Source organism: Narcine bancroftii, chromosome 1 (genome assembly GCF_036971445.1).
Source record: "Narcine bancroftii isolate sNarBan1 chromosome 1, sNarBan1.hap1, whole genome shotgun sequence".
Classification (NCBI taxonomy): Eukaryota; Metazoa; Chordata; class Chondrichthyes; order Torpediniformes; family Narcinidae; genus Narcine; species Narcine bancroftii.
This window is the reverse complement of record NC_091469.1, coordinates 332,107,864-332,125,849: the sequence shown is the minus strand read 5'-3', so window position 1 is coordinate 332,125,849 and position 17,986 is coordinate 332,107,864. Positions and strand designations below refer to the sequence as shown.

Genomic DNA, 17,986 nt, shown 5'->3' with positions numbered 1-17,986 from the left:
TTACAAAATATGCTGCCCCACGTGGGATGTGATGGTTAAGTTGTTCCAGACATTGGTGAGGTCAAATTTGGAGTATTGTGTGCAGTTTTGCTCATTGAACTACAGGAAAGATATCAATGCAGTTTAAAGAGAAAAAAGATTTAATGGACTTGAGGAATTAAATTACAGGGAAGTGTAGAAGAATGAGGGGAGATTTGGTAGAGGTAAACAAATTTAAGGTGGGTATAGATAGAGTAAATGCAGTGGTTTTTCCACTGAGCTTTGGTGAGATAGAAAGCAGAGGTTACGGGTGAAAGGGGAAAAGTTCAGGGAGAACATGAGGCTGAAAACTTTCAGAGGGTTGTGGGAATATGGAACAAGGTGCTGCCTGAAGTTGTAGTGAATGCGGGCTCAATTTTAACACTTCAGAAGAATTTGGACAGGTACATGGATGGGAGAGGTATGGAGGGATATGGACTGGATGCAGGTCAGTGGGACTGGGCAGAATAATAGTTCAGCACAGACTGGAAGGGCTGAAAGGCCTGTTTTTCTGTTCAGTAATTTTCTGCGCTCTATTAATAGAGGACTGCATATCGTCTTCCTCTGGGAGTGAAACACTGAAGTCTGTGGACGCTGTGATTGTAGTCAAAATGAAGATGCTGGAGGAACACATCCATCTCGCAGCATCCGTCGGAGGTAGATACAGGTGCTCCCTCTTAAGATGGTCCAACTCATGATTTTTCAACTTATGATGGGTTTGCCGGATCGTAAGTTGAGGAGCACCTGTATATTACTGATGTTTCAGGCCAGAGTCCTTCCTCGCCTCAGGCCTGAAATGTTGGTAATATATGTTTACTGCTATGGAGAGTGTGGGTCTGGTTGAGTTCTTGCACCATTTCATTGTCTTCCTCTGGGTCCTGGGATTTGACCTTTCCATCCAGCACACAGGCACCATATCCCCATTTGCAGGGATCTTGGGCAAGGTTGGAATTTGCTGTCATTTACCAGCAGGCTACTTTCTCACGGAGCTGCGTCATCATCCCGGCCCCTTTGAGCTTTGCACAGGCAAGGTCAGCTGAGGCGTTCCTGTTGACAAGCTTGGACACTGTCATCAGAGCCACTGCAGAGGTTCCCAGAGCAGAGAAGCAAAGTTGGTCGGGACCTTGTGCCTTCTGGTTGGGGGATTTGGTGAAGACGTGTCTGAGTGATTCCACCCCCTTCCCCCAATCTCCTGCCCTGATGTCCGTACACACTTGTGTGCTCTCAGGTAAATCCTCTTGGAAAAGCTCAGATTTGATTAGCTCAGAAATGGAGGCCAAATTATGCTTGTACTCTTTGGCTTGGGTGGGGGAATCCTTTCTCTGCCTCTTCATTTCTCTCCTTGCTCTAACTTTGTCGAGCAGCATTGAGCCATTTGGCCCATCGAGTCTATCCAACCATTTGAATTACAGCTGATGTGTTCTTCCTGTTAACTCTTTTCTCCTGCCTTCTCCCTGTCACCCTTGATTCCCTGACTAAACAAGCACCTATCAGCCTCTGCTTTTAATCTAGCCAATTTATTGGCCTCCACAGCCATCTGTGGCAACATATCCTACAGATTCACCGCTGTCTGGCTGAAGGAATTCCTCATCTCTGTTAAACGGGGCATCCTGCTGTTCTGAGGCTGTGCTCTCTGGTGGTGCTGGGGTGATTTTCCAAATCATTTGATTCACTAGCATGTGATTGAAGACATTTCTCCTCCTCTCTCGAAGCGCAGGGTTCCCCTGCTGATCCACATGGACTGACCAGTTTGCAACACCGTGGGAGTTGGAGTCTGCAGACTGGGTTTGGATCACGTCATTCCGGACCCACTTACTGACTGATGAGATGCCCTCCTGCTGACTGGCTCCCCCCTCACCTACCTCCCCAACAGTCCTCCATGCACTGCTTGAATCTGTGCCCTTTCAATCAGGGTCAGGAGATGGGGGCTGGGTGAGAAGCCATCCCCCAACCCCCTCTCAGCCATCCCTCATCCCCCCGCTCCCGACCTCCGCCCCCGTCCCCGCTTCCGACCTCTGCCCCCCGCTCCCGACCTCTGCCCCCCGCTCCCGACCTCCGCCCCCCGCTCCTGACCTCCGCCCCCCGCTCCTGACCTCCGCCCCCCGCTCCTGACCTCCGCCCCCGCTCCTGACCTCCGCCCCCCCGCTCCCGACCTCCGCCCCCCCGCTCCCGACCTCCGCCCCCCCGCTCCCGACCTCCGCCCCCCCGCTCCCGACCTCCGCCCCCCCCGCTCCCGACCTCCGCCCCCCCGCTCCCGACCTCCGCCCCCCCGCTCCCGACCTCCGCCCCCCCGCTCCCGACCTCCGCCCCCCCGCTCCCGACCTCCGCCCCCCCGCTCCCGACCTCCGCCCCCCGCTCCCGACCTCCGCCCCCCCGCCTCCCGACCTCCGCCCCCCCGCTCCCGACCTCCGCCCCCCCGCTCCCGACCTCCGCCCCCCCGCTCCCGACCTCCGCCCCCCCCGCTCCCGACCTCCGCCCCCCCGCTCCCGACCTCCGCCCCCCCGCTCCCGACCTCCGCCCCCCCGCTCCCGACCTCCGCCCCCCCGCTCCCGACCTCCGCCCCCCCGCTCCCGACCTCCGCACCCCCGCTCCCGACCTCCGCCCCCCTGCTCCCGACCTCCGCCCCCCTGCTCCCGACCTCCGCCCCCCCGCTCCCGACCTCCGCCCCCCCGCTCCCGACCTCCGCCCCCCCGCTCCCGACCTCCGCCCCCCCGCTCCCGACCTCCGCCCCCCGCTCCCGACCTCCGCCCCCCGCTCCCGACCTCCGCCCCCCGCTCCCGACCTCCGCCCCCCGCTCCCGACCTCCGCCCCCCGCTCCCGACCTCCGCCCCCCGCTCCCGACCTCCGCCCCCCGCTCCCGACCTCCGCCCCCCGCTCCCGACCTCCGCCCCCCGCTCCCGACCTCCGCCCCCCGCTCCCGACCTCCGCCCCCCGCTCCCGACCTCCGCCCCCCCCCGCTCCCGACCTCCGCCCCCGCTCCCGACCTCCGCCCCCCGCTCCCGACCTCCGCCACCCCTGCTCCCGACCTCCGCCCCCCGCTCCCGACCTCCGCCCCCCGCTCCCGACCTCCGCCCCCGCTCCCGACCTCCGCCCCCGCTCCCGACCTCCGCCCCCGCTCCCGACCTCCGCCCCCGCTCCCGACCTCCGCCCCCGCTCCCGACCTCCGCCCCCGCTCCCGACCTCCGCCCCCGCTCCCGACCTCCGCCCCAGCTCCCGACCTCCGCCCCCGCTCCCGACCTCCGCCCCCGCTCCCGACCTCCGCCCCCGCTCCCGACCTCCGCCCCCGCTCCCGACCTCCGCCCCCGCTCCCGACCTCCGCCCCCGCTCCCGACCTCCGCCCCCGCTCCCGACCTCCGCCCCCCGCTCCCGACCTCCGACCCCCGCTCCCGACCTCCGACCCCCGCTCCCGACCTCCGCCCCCCGCTCCCGACCTCCGCCCCCCGCTCCCGACCTCCGCCCCCCGAACCCGACCTCCGCCCCCCGCTCCCGACCTCCGCCCCCCCGCTCCCGACCTCCGCCCCCCCGCTCCCGACCTCCGCCCCCCCGCTCCCGACCTCCGCCCCCCCGCTCCCGACCTCCGCCCCCCCGCTCCCGACCTCCGCCCCCCCCGCTCCTGACCCTCGTCCCCACCCCCCTCACCCGACCCCCTTTCCCCCCTAGCACTTCTCACCCAGCCCCCATCTCCCCACCCTGATTGAAAGGGCACAGATTCAGGCAGTGAACAGGAACTGCAGGGGCTGGTGTGGAACAACTGCTGGAAGAGATCACATCTAAACTGTCTGACTTCTGCTACATTCCATGTCCAGCCTTGGTGTTCTGAAGCCACATGCCCTGTGTGCCTGCTGGCCTCCCTCACTCCTCTCCGCGGCAGCACTGTGTGACTTAAAGTGAGCCGAGAAGCGAGCTCACTTTTCAATCCATGGTGTTCTCACAAATAGGGGTCCTCAAATTAAAATTTACATTTTAAAATTTAGACCTGAAGTATGGAAACAGACCATTCTGGCCTTTGAGCCTTTGCTGCCCAGTTACACTCAATTAGCCTACAACCCATTACGTTTTGAAGGGTGGGAGGAAACCAATGCAGAAATGGGGATAATGTGTAAACTCCTGACGGAAAGCATTGGTTTCGAACCCTGCTTGCTGGCACTGTAACAGCTACACTCATTCTGCAGCCCTGATGAAAATCTGCTGTGGAAGCAGCTTTGTGGTTTGTTGGGAAAGATCCTGTGCTGCTTACCATGCAGTTATGTCAACCTTTGAAGAGCGTCTGTTTAAAATTTAGCCCATTCGACCCGTAGATTGCAGCTGAAAAAGGAATTTGTCCCTGTCCTTGGTCAGTCGTCCCCCATGACCTCTTGTGCTGAGTTCCAGCTTGGATTGCTGCCGTTGGGAATCTGCCAGCATCACGGGGTTATGTGCACAAGGGATTGGGATGGCAGAGCCCCATCGCTCCACATTTTGGTGGAGGGCCCACGCCAGCAATACTGGTCACCCTTTACTTCCCCAGAAAGCTGCGTGACCTGCTGGGCTTCTCCAGAATGTCTGTGCACCGCCCTCCCACGTCCTTTTGTCCATTTGTAGTTTTCACACAAAAACTGAGCCAGGATTGCCTCACGTGCATTGCGGGCGAGAGCAGCGCTGAACCACCCTGTCACTGAATAAAATACATTATGCCTCTGCACCTCTTGGTTTTGGAATGTTTCACAATTGAGCAAAATTTTTACTTGCAGGATGCAGTGTGTAGAATATATTTGAACAGATCATTTCCATGTAATAGAATTTTAATTTTTTTTTAACGATGTAGCACAGTAGAAAGCCATTCCATCCATGAAAACCGTGCCGTCCAATTATACCCACATAACCTCCCAACATGGGAGGAAACCAGAGTACCTTGAGCAACCCATACAGATAGTGGTAAACTCCATTACGATAGCAGCGGATAAGAACCAGGGTGGCTGGCACAGTATTATTGTGGCAATTATCTCTACATTAATCATGTCCACAAGTGAATCAAATCGATTGAACGCTGTGCCCTTGGTCCCAAATCAGACGAGTCCACTTCACCATCCTGCCCCCAACTACAGCACGATGCTCAGTGACCCACACTGGCCCACTCTGCCCAACCTGAACTACTCCGATCCTCAGTTAAATAATAACGAAGGGTTTAACAGCTGCACCTTTTATTTCTCTTTTTACATTCCACTCCTCTCTCTGCTCACTCTCCCTGTCTCTATCACCCACACTCCCTGTCTCTGTAACCCCCCCAACCCTCCCTGTCTCTGTCACCCCCCCAACCCTCCCTGTCTCTGTCAACCCCAACCCTCCCTGTCTCTGTCACCCCCCCATCCTCCCTGTCTGTCACCCCAACCCTCCCTGTCTCTGTCACCCCCTCATCCTCCCTGTCTCTGTCACCCCCCCCCACCCCTTTGTCTCTGTCACCCCCCACATCCCTGTCTCTGTAACCCCACCTCCACCCTCCCTGTCTAAAAAAAACCCACATCCTTCCCATCTCTGTAATCCCCTCCAGTCCCTTGGACTCCTCCCTTTATCTGTGAACCCCTCTGTTTCCCTACTCTTCCTGTCTCTATTCAACCCTCTTTCTCTGTAACCCTTCCATTCCTCAGACCCACCTGATCTCTCTAACCTCTCCATTCCCCACACCCTACCCAGCTCTGTAACTCCCACAGGCCCCTACACCCATCCCTTTCTCTGTAACCCCTCCATTGCCCACACCCTTCCCAATCTCTGTCACCCCCTCTAGTCCCTATCCCCATCTGAATCACTGTAATCCCCTCTGGTCCCCAAAACTCTCGCCATCTCTGTAGCATCTCCATCCCCTCCACCCCCCTTTCTCTCTGTAACCCCCTCCTACCTTTATGCCCCTCCCTATCTATATTCCCAGTGCCCCTGCTTATCTCTGTAACCTGTTGTGCCTCACCTCTAATTCTCTCCACCCCTACACATGTAGTGCTCTCCAAATCTCAGATCTTGGTTACTTACTCAGTTTCCCTCTCTCTTTCCCCGTTTAGTTGAACCATTATTGATAATCGTACCGTCAGCTCTGAGATCTAGAATATCGATCAGAGCTGCACAGGAAATGGCCCATGAGTCTGTTCAGAAACTGATGTCCAAATCAAACTGAAATTCTGACAGATATTCCTCCACTCCCTTCATATTCACAGGTCTGTTGGGAAGCCTGTTGAACACTACTGTTGTATCTGCTTCCATCACTACCACTGGCAGTCCATCCAAGGCCCCCTCCACTCTCTGTGTACCCTGGATAAGTATTGAGTTTAGTGTCATACATTGAATATACAGCTGCACCAAAATTCTTAACTGCTGCAGCTGAACAGTTAATTGTGAAGAAAGCTGATAATAGTCAACTGATTGAACGATATTAAAAGTCAATTACTACATCAATTTGATAATAAATATTCACAGTAATCCTTGTGCAAAAGACATGTCTTTGCAACAGTACAGACCAAGACCCTGATCGCTGTTGGAAAGAAACTTTTTTTTTAACCTAGAGGTGTTGGACTTGAGGCTTCTGTACCTTCTGCCCAAAGGGAGAAGAGGTTGTGACCAGGGTGATGGGGGTCCTGGATGATGTCGGCTGCCTTCTTTTTTTTAATTTTTTTATTTTTCACACCATAAACCACATTGACCAAGATACATGCATTTTCCATTTCAAATATATACAGTGTCATTTTCTCTCCCTCCTCCCATCCCACCCTCCCTACCTCCCCCCCATTCATTTGAAGTACAAAATCTAAGATACATTAAACCAGTCAAACAATGTTGTCATTCAATAAAAATAAACAAGAAATTCCACTGAGTCAATTCTTTTCATTTCCTTCTCCTTTTGTTATTTTAGGTGGTAGAGGTTTTCTCTATTGTGTTTCATGTATGGCTCCCATATTTGTTCAAATATTTCAGTATTATTTCTTAAATTATATGTTATTTTTTTCTAATAGAATACATTTATTCATTTCTATATGCCATTGTTGTATTCTCAAATTATCTTCTAATTTCCAGGTTGACATAATACATTTTTTTGCTATGGCTAGAGCTATCTTAACAAATCTCTTTTGTGCACCATCCAAATCAAGTCCAAATTATTTGTTTTTTATGTTACTTAGGAGGAAGATCTCTGGGTTTTTTGGTATATTGTTTTCTGTAATTTTATTTAATATCTGGTTTAGATCTTCCCAAAATTTTTCTACTTTCTCACATGTCCAGATTGCATGAATTGTTGTTCCCATTTCTTTTTTACAACAAAAACATCTATCAGATACTGTTGGGTCCCATTTATTTAACTTTGAGGTGTAATGTATAGCCAGTGTATCCAGTTATATTGTATCATACGTAACCTCGTGTTTATTGTATTTCTCATCGTTCCAGAGCATAACTTCTCCCATGTTTCCTTTTTTATCTTTATATTTAAATCTTGTTCCCATTTTTGTTTAGTTTTCCCATTTGTTTCCTCGTTCTCCTTTTCTTGCAGTTTAATATACATATTTGTTATAAATTTTTTGATTATCATTGTATCTGTAATCACATATTCAAAATTACTTCCCACTGGTAACCTCAGACTGCTTCCTAATTTGTCCTTCAAGTAGGATCTCAGTTGGTAATATGCCAACACTGTATCTTGAGTTATATTATATTTATCCTTCATTTGTTCAAAGGATAATAATCTATTTCCTGAAAAACAATTTTCTATTCTTTTGATCCCTTTTTTCTCCCATTCTCTAAAGGAAAGGTTATCTATTGTAAAAGGGAGTAACTGATTTTGCGTCAGTATTAGAGTTGGTAATTGGTGATTTGTTTTATTCCTTTCTACATGAATCTTCTTCCAAATATTGAGCAGATGATGTAATACTGGAGAACTCCTACGTTGTACCAATTTTTCATCCCATTTACATAATATATGTTCAGGTATCTTTTCCCCTATTTTATCTAGTTCTAATCTAGTCCAATCTGGCTTTTCCCTTGTTTGATAAAAATCTGATAGGTATCTTAATTGTGCGGCTCTATAATAATTTTTAAAGTTTGGCAGTTGTAAGCCTCCTTGTTTATACCATTCTGTTAATTTATCTAGTGCTATCCTCGGTTTCCCCCCTTTCCATAAAAATTTCCTTATTATTTTCTTTAACTCCTTGAAGAATTTCTCTGTCAAGTGTATTGGCAATGCCTGAAATAGGTATAATATCCTTGGGAAAATGTTCATTTTAATACAATTTATCCTTTCTATTAGTGTTAATGGTAAATCTTTCCAATGCTCTAAATCGCCCTGTAATTTTTTCATTAGTGGATAATAATTGAGTTTATATAGATGGCCGTAATTTTTATTTATTTGAATACCTAGGTATCTTATTGCTTACATTTGCCATCTGAATGGTGATTCCTTCTTAAATTTTGAGAAATCCGCATTATTCATTGGCATTGCTTCACTTTTATTTACGTTAATCTTGTAACCCGACATTTCTCCATATTCCTTCAATTTCTTATGTAATTCTTTCCTTGATAATTCTGGTTCTGTTAAGTATACTATAACATCATCTGCAAATAAACTGATTTTATATTCCTTGTCTATTATTTTTATCCCTTTTATTTTATTTTCTGTTCTTATCAATTCTGCTAGTGGTTCTATAGCTAACGCGAACAATAAGGGTGATAGTGGCCATCCCTGCCTTGTTGATCTGCTTAAGTTAAATTGCTTTGATATATATCCATTTACTGTCACTTTCGCCAATGGCCCCTTATATAATGCTTTAATCCAATTAATATACTTCACTGGTAAACTGAATTTTTGCAATACTTTGAATAAATAATTCCATTCTACTCTGTCAAAGGCCTTCTCTGCGTCTAAAGTAACTGCTACTGTTGGCGCTTTACTCCCTTCTACTGCATGAATTAAGTTAATAAATTTACAAATATTGTCTGTTGTCCGTCTTGTCATGATAATGAATATGTATGAGATGTACCGGAAGTCACGTGGTATGAGAGAGAGTTAAGAACACAAGCAAGAGAACAAAGGAAACAGGAAAATAAAGCCACTGAGAAGTTTACCTGATAAAACTTGTGTTTAATGTTTTATTAACTTCACATTTCGGGCCACAAATGTGACATTGGCGACGAGGATGAAAGAAGCTTGAAGAAAATTAAAGACTAAAGAAGATTACAGAGGATTACAGAGAACTTCAAGGTGATAAGAATTTTCTCTTTGACTCAGTACTTTTGGGGCTGGAATATTTCCTCATGGCTGGGGCAGACTTTCTAACACATAGTGGAATTGCTCATTTTGACCCATCGGGTGATGCAAGCACTGTAAGTGTGAAGTGGAAGGCATGGCTGGAAGAATTTGAATCCTACGCCGACAGTGGTGGCCTATTTCTAGATACTGGTACAGTTGAACAAAAAGCGCAGAGAAGTGCGTTACTTCTTTTCACTGCTGGACCCGCAGTTCGGGAAACGTTTAAGACGCTTTTGAATACTGGAAGAAAGGATGAGTACCAGAAAGCGGTAGATGCATTAAATGCACACTATGTAGTGACACCGAATGCTACATTTCAACGCCATTTGTTTTGGAGAACGAGTCAAGAAGATGGCCAGACAATTGCTCAGTATGTGACGAGACTACGCCAGCTAGCTGTTGGATGCAATTACATGCCAGCTGATTTGGACAACCAATTATTGGATCAAGTCGTACAGCACTGCAGATCAGATAAACTCAGAAGACGTCTACTGGAAAGAGGGAGTGTGTTGGAACTCACCGATGCTTTAACCATTGTTGCTGCATTAGAGGCTGTTGAAGGGTAATTTCATACCATGACCCTGAAAGACAACTCAAGCCAGCAAATTAAGAGGCTCTCACATCGCCATAACCAGCCAAGATATACGTTGACACAGGACGTGGAGTGTTATCGATGTGGAAACCGAGGTCACTTTGGAAAAGACCCATATTGCCCGGCCAAAGGCAAAGTTTGCAGAAAGTGTGGAGGTAAGGACCACTTTGCAAAGAAGTGCAAAAGCAAGTCCAATGCAGATCAGAAGAGGAAGAGTACAACTTCCAAAGGCAAAGCCTGGGGGAAAGGAAAGTATCCTGGAAAGAAAGATACCATTCGCCAGATAGACGGTGACGATGATGATACCCAGGAGGAACAGAGTTGTTACCAATTTACGTTGAATGAAGTACATCATGAGAAGGTCCCAGTGATCATTGGTGGAGTGACTCAGGCAGTGACAGTAATGTGATTGATCGACATTTAAGGGAGAAGTTGAAAAGGAAAAAGATCATCTGTACCTCAAAGAAGTGTTCCAAGAAACTGTATCCATACACAGCAACCAAGCCATTGCAGACCATTGGATGTTTTACTGCAACTGTTGAAACTGGAGATAAGTACATGGAAGCAGAGTTTATGGTCATAGAAGAGAGGGGAGAACCATTGCTGAGTAGAAGCACAGCGCAAGACCTGGCAATACTTCATATTGGAGCTTGTGTCAATTCAATTCAGTCATACGAGGATATGAAGCAAGAATTCCCCGCAGTCTTCCAAGGAGTAGGAAAGCTGAAAGGTCGACAATTGAAGCTAGCGGTAGATGAAACAGTCAAACCCAAGGCACAACCAATGCGCCGAACTCCGTTTGGACTTCGTGGGAAAGTCGAAGCCAAAATTAAAGAATTGATCGAACAAGACATTATAGAACCGGTGGAACATTCGACACAATGGGTCAGTCCTGTAGTGATTGTGCCCAAACCAAAGGGTGACATAAGACTATGTGTTGACATGAGAATGGCCAATGAAGCTATAATTAGAGAACGACACCCTATACCAACAGTGGAGGAAATACTTCAAGAACTAACTACCAGCAAGGTATTCTCAAAAATTGATCTGAAATGGGGCTATCATCAATTAGAGCTGGATCCAGATTCCCGAGATGTAACAACATTTGTGACTCACTGTGGATTGTATCGTTACAAGAGACTATCATTTTGAATTAATGCAGCTTCGGAGATCTACCAGTATGAAATCCGTCGAGTGATTCAAGGCATTCCTGGAGTTGCCAACATTTCTGACGACATCATAGTCCATGCACCAACGAAGGAAGAGCATGACAAACGGTTGAGGCGTGTACTATCTAGACTACAGGAGGCAGGCCTTACTGTGAATGGAAACAAGTGCCAGTTCGGTGTGTCAGAAATGGACTTCATGGGACACAGACTTACACGGGAAGGACTAAACCCTGCAGAGGCCAAGGTGAAAGCTATTGCAGATGCACGTGCATCTCAGAACGCAACAGAGGTGAGGAGTTTCCTGGGATTGGTCAATTTTTGTGCCAAGTTCATTCCTAATTTCGCTACAGTGGCAGAACCACTAAGAAAACTAACCAGGAAAGGTGTACCATTTCATTTTGGATCGGAGCAGAAGAAAGCGTTCACAGCGCTGAAGCAAAGCCTGACAGATGCAAAAACTCTTGGATATTACGATCCGGCGGCATCAACCAAAGTCATAGCGGATGCCAGACCGGTTGGTTTGGGAGCCGTGTTGGTCCAGATGCATGATGGAGGACCAAGAATCATTGCCTATGCCAGCAGATCGTTATCAGATGTGGAAAGAAGATACTCTCAGACAGAGAAAGAAGCACTCGGACTTGTATGGGCCTGTGAGAGGTTCCATGCATATTTATACGGCATTGAATTTGAACTCATCACAGATCATAAGCCATTAGAGGTGATCTATGCACCTAGATCCAAACCATGTGCCAGAATAGAGAGATGGGTACTCAGACTACAACCCTACAAATATAAAGTAATCCACATTGCAGGGAAAGCAAACATTGCAGATCTGATGTCCAGATTGGTGAAGGATGGTGGTCCACAATCCAAGTCAGAATTGGGAACAGAAACAGAGAGCTTTGTACGCTTCGTAGCTATTCAGGCGACACCGAAAGCTGTAACTACGAAGGAAGTCGAGAGAGAATCCGAACGTGATCCAGAACTCATGGAAGTAAGAGAATGCATACAGAATGGACAATGGGACAAGTGTACTCACAAGGCTTACATTCCCATTATAGACTAACTTTGTTGCATCGGACAGTGTGTATTAAGAGGTTGCAGATTGGCGATTCCGCAAAGATTGAGACCGAAGAATGTATCCTTAGCGCTTGAAGGACACCTAGGTATTGTTGGTACCAAGCAAAACCTCAGGACCAAGGTATGGTGGCCAGGTTGTGATAAAGACGCAGAGGAATTTGTTAAAACTTGTCACGGATGTCAAATCACAAGTAAGAGTAATCCGCCAGAACCGATCCGGAGTACGCAACTTCCGACAGGACCATGGATTGACGTAGCTATTGATTTTCTTGGACCTTTACCGACGGGTGAATCAATTATGGTAGTGATAGATTACTACAGCAGATATTATGAGTACGTGGTGTTGAAGTCCACAACCACTGAAAAAACAATGCAAGCGTTAGCAGAGATATTCGCAAGATATGGATTACCTGTTACATTATACTCTGACAATGGTCCACAATTCATTTCAGAGACATTTGCGGAATACATGAGGACCACAGGTATCCACCATCATAAAGTAACTCCGAAATGGCCGCAAGCCAACGGGGAAGTAGGGAGACAAAATCAGTCCATTGAAAAACGATTGAGGATTGCAGACGCAGAAGGACAAAATTGGCGAGAAGCATTGCTATCTTATGTGGCTATCTATCGAGCAACGCCTCATGCAACCACTGGAAAAAGTCCTGCAGAAGGATTTTTTGGGAGAAAAATCCGCACAAAAATGCCAGAAATAAAGGAAATCCGAGACGACCAGGAGATGAGGGACCACAATGCTGAAAAGAAAGGTGCAGCAAAGCTGTACACAGACTCGAAACGCGGAGCCAAGTACTCAGACATCATGCCAGGAGATAATGTTCTAGTGAGGCATGAAACTGGTGGTAAGCTAGACACACCTTATTACCATCAACCCTATACTGTCGTATCCAGAAGTGGCAGTCAAGTCTCCGACTGGAGTCCTGTATAAGAGAAATGTATCAGGTGTAAAAAGGTACCAGTCCAGAGATACATCGAGTGAAGAGGTTGAAAGGCCAATACGAGATGCTGAAACTGAGAGACCTGATGATGTTCCAGAGGCAGTTACCAGCACTCCTGATGAAGTGACGAGAGCGCCAGAAACACCCGAAGCCGTGGCGAGCAGTATTTCCGACGCTGAGAGTGAACAACCGAGAAGCGACGACAATATCGCAGGCAGGCCGAAACGAAACCGGAAAGTGCCCAAACGATACGAAGACTTTGTGCCATAGTTTTAATAAGAACTTTGGGACAGTATTTAATCTTGTATCATAAAGTGCATGTATGAGTGCTGTAGGAAGTAAATTTTATGAAGTTGAGTTATGGTATTACCATTAGTTACGATGTTTGTATGTTTCCGAGGGATATTGGTAAGTGAAGGTAAAGTTTATTTCTGATTAAAGGAGGGATGTCATGATAATGAATATGTATGAGATGTACCGGAAGTCACGTGGTATGAGAGAGAGTTAAGAACACAAGCAAGAGAACAAAGGAAACGTGAAAATAAAGCCACTGAGAAGTTTACCTGATAAAACTTGTGTTTAATGTTTTATTAACTTCACATTTCGGGCCACAAATGTGACACGTCTTTTTTTAATAAATCCAGTTTGGTCTAGATTTACCATTTTAGGTACATAATCTGCTAATCTGTTTGCTAATAGTTTAGCTATTATCTTATAATCTGTGTTAAGTAATGATATTGGTCTATATGACGCTGGTGTGAGTGGATCTTTCCTTTGCTTTGGTATTACTGTAATTATTGCTGTTTTACATGAATCTGGTAAGCTTTGTGTTTTGTCAATCTGGTTGATTACTTCCAGGAGGGGAGGAATTAATAAATCTTTAAATGTTTTATAGAATTCTACTGGGAATCTATCCACCCCTGGTGTTTTATTATTTGGTAGTTTTTTTATTATCTCTTGTATTTCCACTATTTCAAATGGTTCTGTTAATTTATTTTGTTCCTCTATTTGTAATTTTGGTAGTTCAATTTTAGTTAAAAATTCATCTATTTTGTCTTTCCCTTCGTTTTCAGTTTGGTATAATTGTTCATAGAATTCTCTAAAGTTTTCATTGATCTCAGTTGGATTATATGTGATTTGTTTGTCTTTTTTCCTTGATGCCAATACTATTTTCTTAGCTTGTTCTGTCTTAAGCTGCCATGCTAGAATTTTGTGCGATCTTTTTTTTCCCCTAGTTCATAATATTTCTGTTTTGTCTTCATTATGTTCTTCTCCACCTTGTATGTTTGTAGTGTTTCATATTTTATTTTTTTATCCACCAATTCTCTTCTTTTAGTTGTGTCTTCCTTCATTGCTAATTCTTTTTCTATATTTACTATTTCCCTTTCCAACTGCTCTGTTTCCTGATTGTAGTCCTTCTTCATCTTGGTTACATAACTTATTATTTGCCCTCTGATGAATGCTTTCATTGCATCCCATAGTATAAACTTATCTTTCACTGATTCCATATTTATTTCAAAGTACATTTTAATTTGTCTTTCAATTAATTCTCTAAAATCCTGCCTTTTAAGTAGCATGGAGTTTAATCTCCATCAATACATTCTTGGAGGGATGTCCTCTAACTCTATTGTCAATATCAAGGGTGAATGGTCCGATAATATTCTAGCTTTATATTCTGTTTTTCTTACTCTATCTTGCATACGAGCTGATAACAGAAATAGGTCTATTCTTGAGTATGTTTTATGTCTACCCGAATAATATGAATATTCCTTTTCCTTTGAGTGTTGTTTCCTCCATATATCCAAAAGTTGCATTTCTTGCATTGATTTAATTATAAATTTGGTTACTGTGTTCTTTCTGTTAATTTTTTTCCCAGTTTTATCCATATTTGAATCCAAATTAAGGTTGAAATCCCCTCCTATTAATATGTTCCCTTGCGTATCTGCTATCTTCAAAAAAATATCTTGCATAAACTTTTGATCTTCTTCGTTAGGTGAATATACATTGAGTAGATTCCAAAACTCCGAATATATCTGACATTTTATCATTACATATCTCCCTGCTGGATCTATTATTTCCTCTTCTATTTTAATTGGTACATTTTTACTGATTAATATAGCTACTCCTCTTGCTTTTGAATTATACGACGCTGCTGTTACATGTCCTACGCAATCTCTCTTTAATTTCTTGTGCTCCAATTCAGTTAAATGTGTTTCTTGCACAAATGCTATATCAATTTTTTCTTTTTTCAGTAAATTTAGCAGTTACTTCCTTTTGATTTGGTTATGTATTCCGTTAATATTTAAAGTCATATAGTTCAACGTAGCCATTTCATACTTTGTTTATCTTCCCTTTCCGTTTCTCCATCATCACCTTTCCTTCTTATCCTTTTCAGCTTTCTTGTTTTGAACACTTTATAAGACAACATTTCTAAAACATCAAACATTTTCCTTATTCTCATATTTAAAACTTCTTTAACCCCATTCTCCCCTCCCCCTCCTGAGTTGCCCTTTATCTCTTGTCAGGCAACCACATCTCCCCTCTCCATTTGGATTTGCGAATTCACTCACAAATGTCAACTGATTTTGCAGTGACCGTAACTTCTCCCCACCTAGCCCCCCCCCCCCGGAAAAGATTTCAATTTTCATATATAACAAAGGTCACTCTTTTAATTCCCTCCTTATTCCCTCTATTCCCTTTCATTCCCTTATTAATTCTTATCTATACTCTATATATTTTCCTCTAAATACGGATACATTCATGTATACACATATATACATACACATCTATATATATACCCATATACACACATACATATAGTTCGTGGTCATTTTTGCTCTCATTACATGTCTTCATCTCTCTGCTTGTTTTGTAGTTGTTCTGCAAATTTTCGTGCTTCCTCTGGATCCGAGAATAGTCTGTTTTGTTGCCCTGGAATAACTATTTTAAGTACCGCTGGGTACTTTAACATAAATTTATATCCTTTTTTCCATAGGATCGTTTTTGCTGTATTGAACTCCTTCCTCTTCTTCAGGAGTTCAAAACTTATGTCTGGATAGAAAAAAATTTTTTGACCTTTGTATTCCAGTGGCTTTTTGTCTTTTATTTTCTTCATTGCTTTCTCCAATATATTTTCTCTTGTTGTATATCTTAAGAATTTTACTAAAATGGATCTTGGTTTTTGCTGCGGTTGTGGTTTCGGGGCTAGTGTTCTATGTGCCCTCTCTATTTCCATTTCTTCCTGTAATTCTTCTTTGGTCTTCCTAGGAGCCTGGGGATCCAATCTTTTATAAATTCTTTCATATTCTTGCCTTCTTCATCTTCCTTAAGGCCCACTATCTTTATATTATTTCTTCTATTATAGTTTTCCATTATATCTATCTTCTGAGCTAACAGCGCATGTGCCTCTTTAACTTTTTTATTAGATTCTTCTAATTTCTCTTTTAAGTCCTCTATTTCCATTTCTACAATTATTTCTCGTTCTTCCACATTATCCACTCTTTTTCCTATCTCTGATATGACCATTTCTATTTTATTCATTTTTTCTTCTGCACTCTTAATTCTTCTTTTTATCTCATTAAATTCTTGTAATTGCCATTATTTCACTGATTCCATATATTCTTTAAAAAAAAATATATCCATTGTCCTGCCTTTCCCTTCTTCTTCCATTTCTCTGTGTTCTTCTTCTTCTTCTTCCTCTGGGTTGGCCATCTGTTGTTTCCTTGTTTTCTTTTTGTTCTCTTCTTTCTTGTTCTCATTGTTTTCTATGTTCTCTCCCTGTTGCTGTGTTGCAGCTGCCACTCTCAGCTGTGGAGATCGACTCTGCAGCTGTTCCCCCCTGCCATCAGCGTGTTTTTTTCATGCGCATGCGGGGTTGCGCACTTTTACTCGGCTCCGCGAGCCATTTTTGTAGTCCCGAGCTCAGGACTTCCACTGACCTTAGGGAGCGGGCTTCTCTCTCCGCGGCGGGCCTCCTCGGACAGGTAAGGCCTTCACCTTCTTCTTCCAAAGTTCTTTCATCTTCTCTTCTTCCCGTTGCTTTTGACTTTTCTCTATTCGCTGCCATTTTCTTTTTGCACCAGCTGTATCTAACGCCGCAAAAAATAAACAGGTCAAAACCAGAACTCTTGTACGAATACTTCAGATGCAGCATGGCGATTGGGACGTTCATGCACACAACCTGGTTGTGTACCAGGAAAGGCCCTTTTGGGAAGAACTAGGCCAAGTCCTGGAGAAAATCATAAGTAAATGATTCCCACAGGACCCAGAGTTGCTCCTGCTGGGAAACATAATGGACATAAAGGCTTACAATGAAGCTATCCAAATTTCAAATCCAATTTGTGTTAATCGCATTGGCAGTGGCCAGGAAGTGCATTGCGGCGACTTAGAAGTCCATCTCTAGTCTTAGTATCGAGCGATGGAACAAGGAAATGCAGAGCTGCGTTCCCTTGGATAAAATGACATAACCTGAGAAACAAATACAGTACCTTTCGTAAGATCTGGCAGCCATACGTGCACTACATAGACGCATGGCAGTGATTGGTTTCCCCGTTCCTTGCTGCTGCTTTCTCTCCTTCGCTCTGATCCCGATCAAGGAAAGTCAGGAATGAATATCGGCCCAGAAGCTGCACACTGAGCTGTGACAATCCCTGCCCCTTATTTATTATTTATTTTCTTAGTGTTAAAGTTTTGTTGTTGGTTGAAGTTTGAGTGAATCGTCTTGTTTTATATGTGGGGGGAGGGGGGGCTGGTAGGGACACGGGCTTGTATATATAGTCATAAAGAAAATGAATATATGTATATATAAATATGAACTGCCGTTGTTGGCAGGACACTGTATAAGCTTGTGTGAAAATATAAATTAAATATTCAAAAAAACACCGGAGAGCCTCCCCATTGGAAAGAAAACCATGGG

The 17,986-nt window shown here is 45.3% G+C and overlaps 1 protein-coding gene across 1 annotated transcript in view; it reads left to right on the top strand.

Annotated features, from left to right (window-relative positions):
* The first annotated feature begins 1,075 nt into the window (after window positions 1–1,075).
* Window positions 1,076–17,986, top strand: part of LOC138757700 (trafficking kinesin-binding protein 1-like) — a 178,657-nt gene continuing 161,746 nt past the window's right edge. The window contains exon 1 of the mRNA XM_069925458.1: window positions 1,076–1,246. Within this exon, the coding sequence (XP_069781559.1) occupies window positions 1,219–1,246 (28 nt within the window). The 5' untranslated portion in view covers window positions 1,076–1,218. The remainder of the gene's footprint in view (window positions 1,247–17,986) is intronic.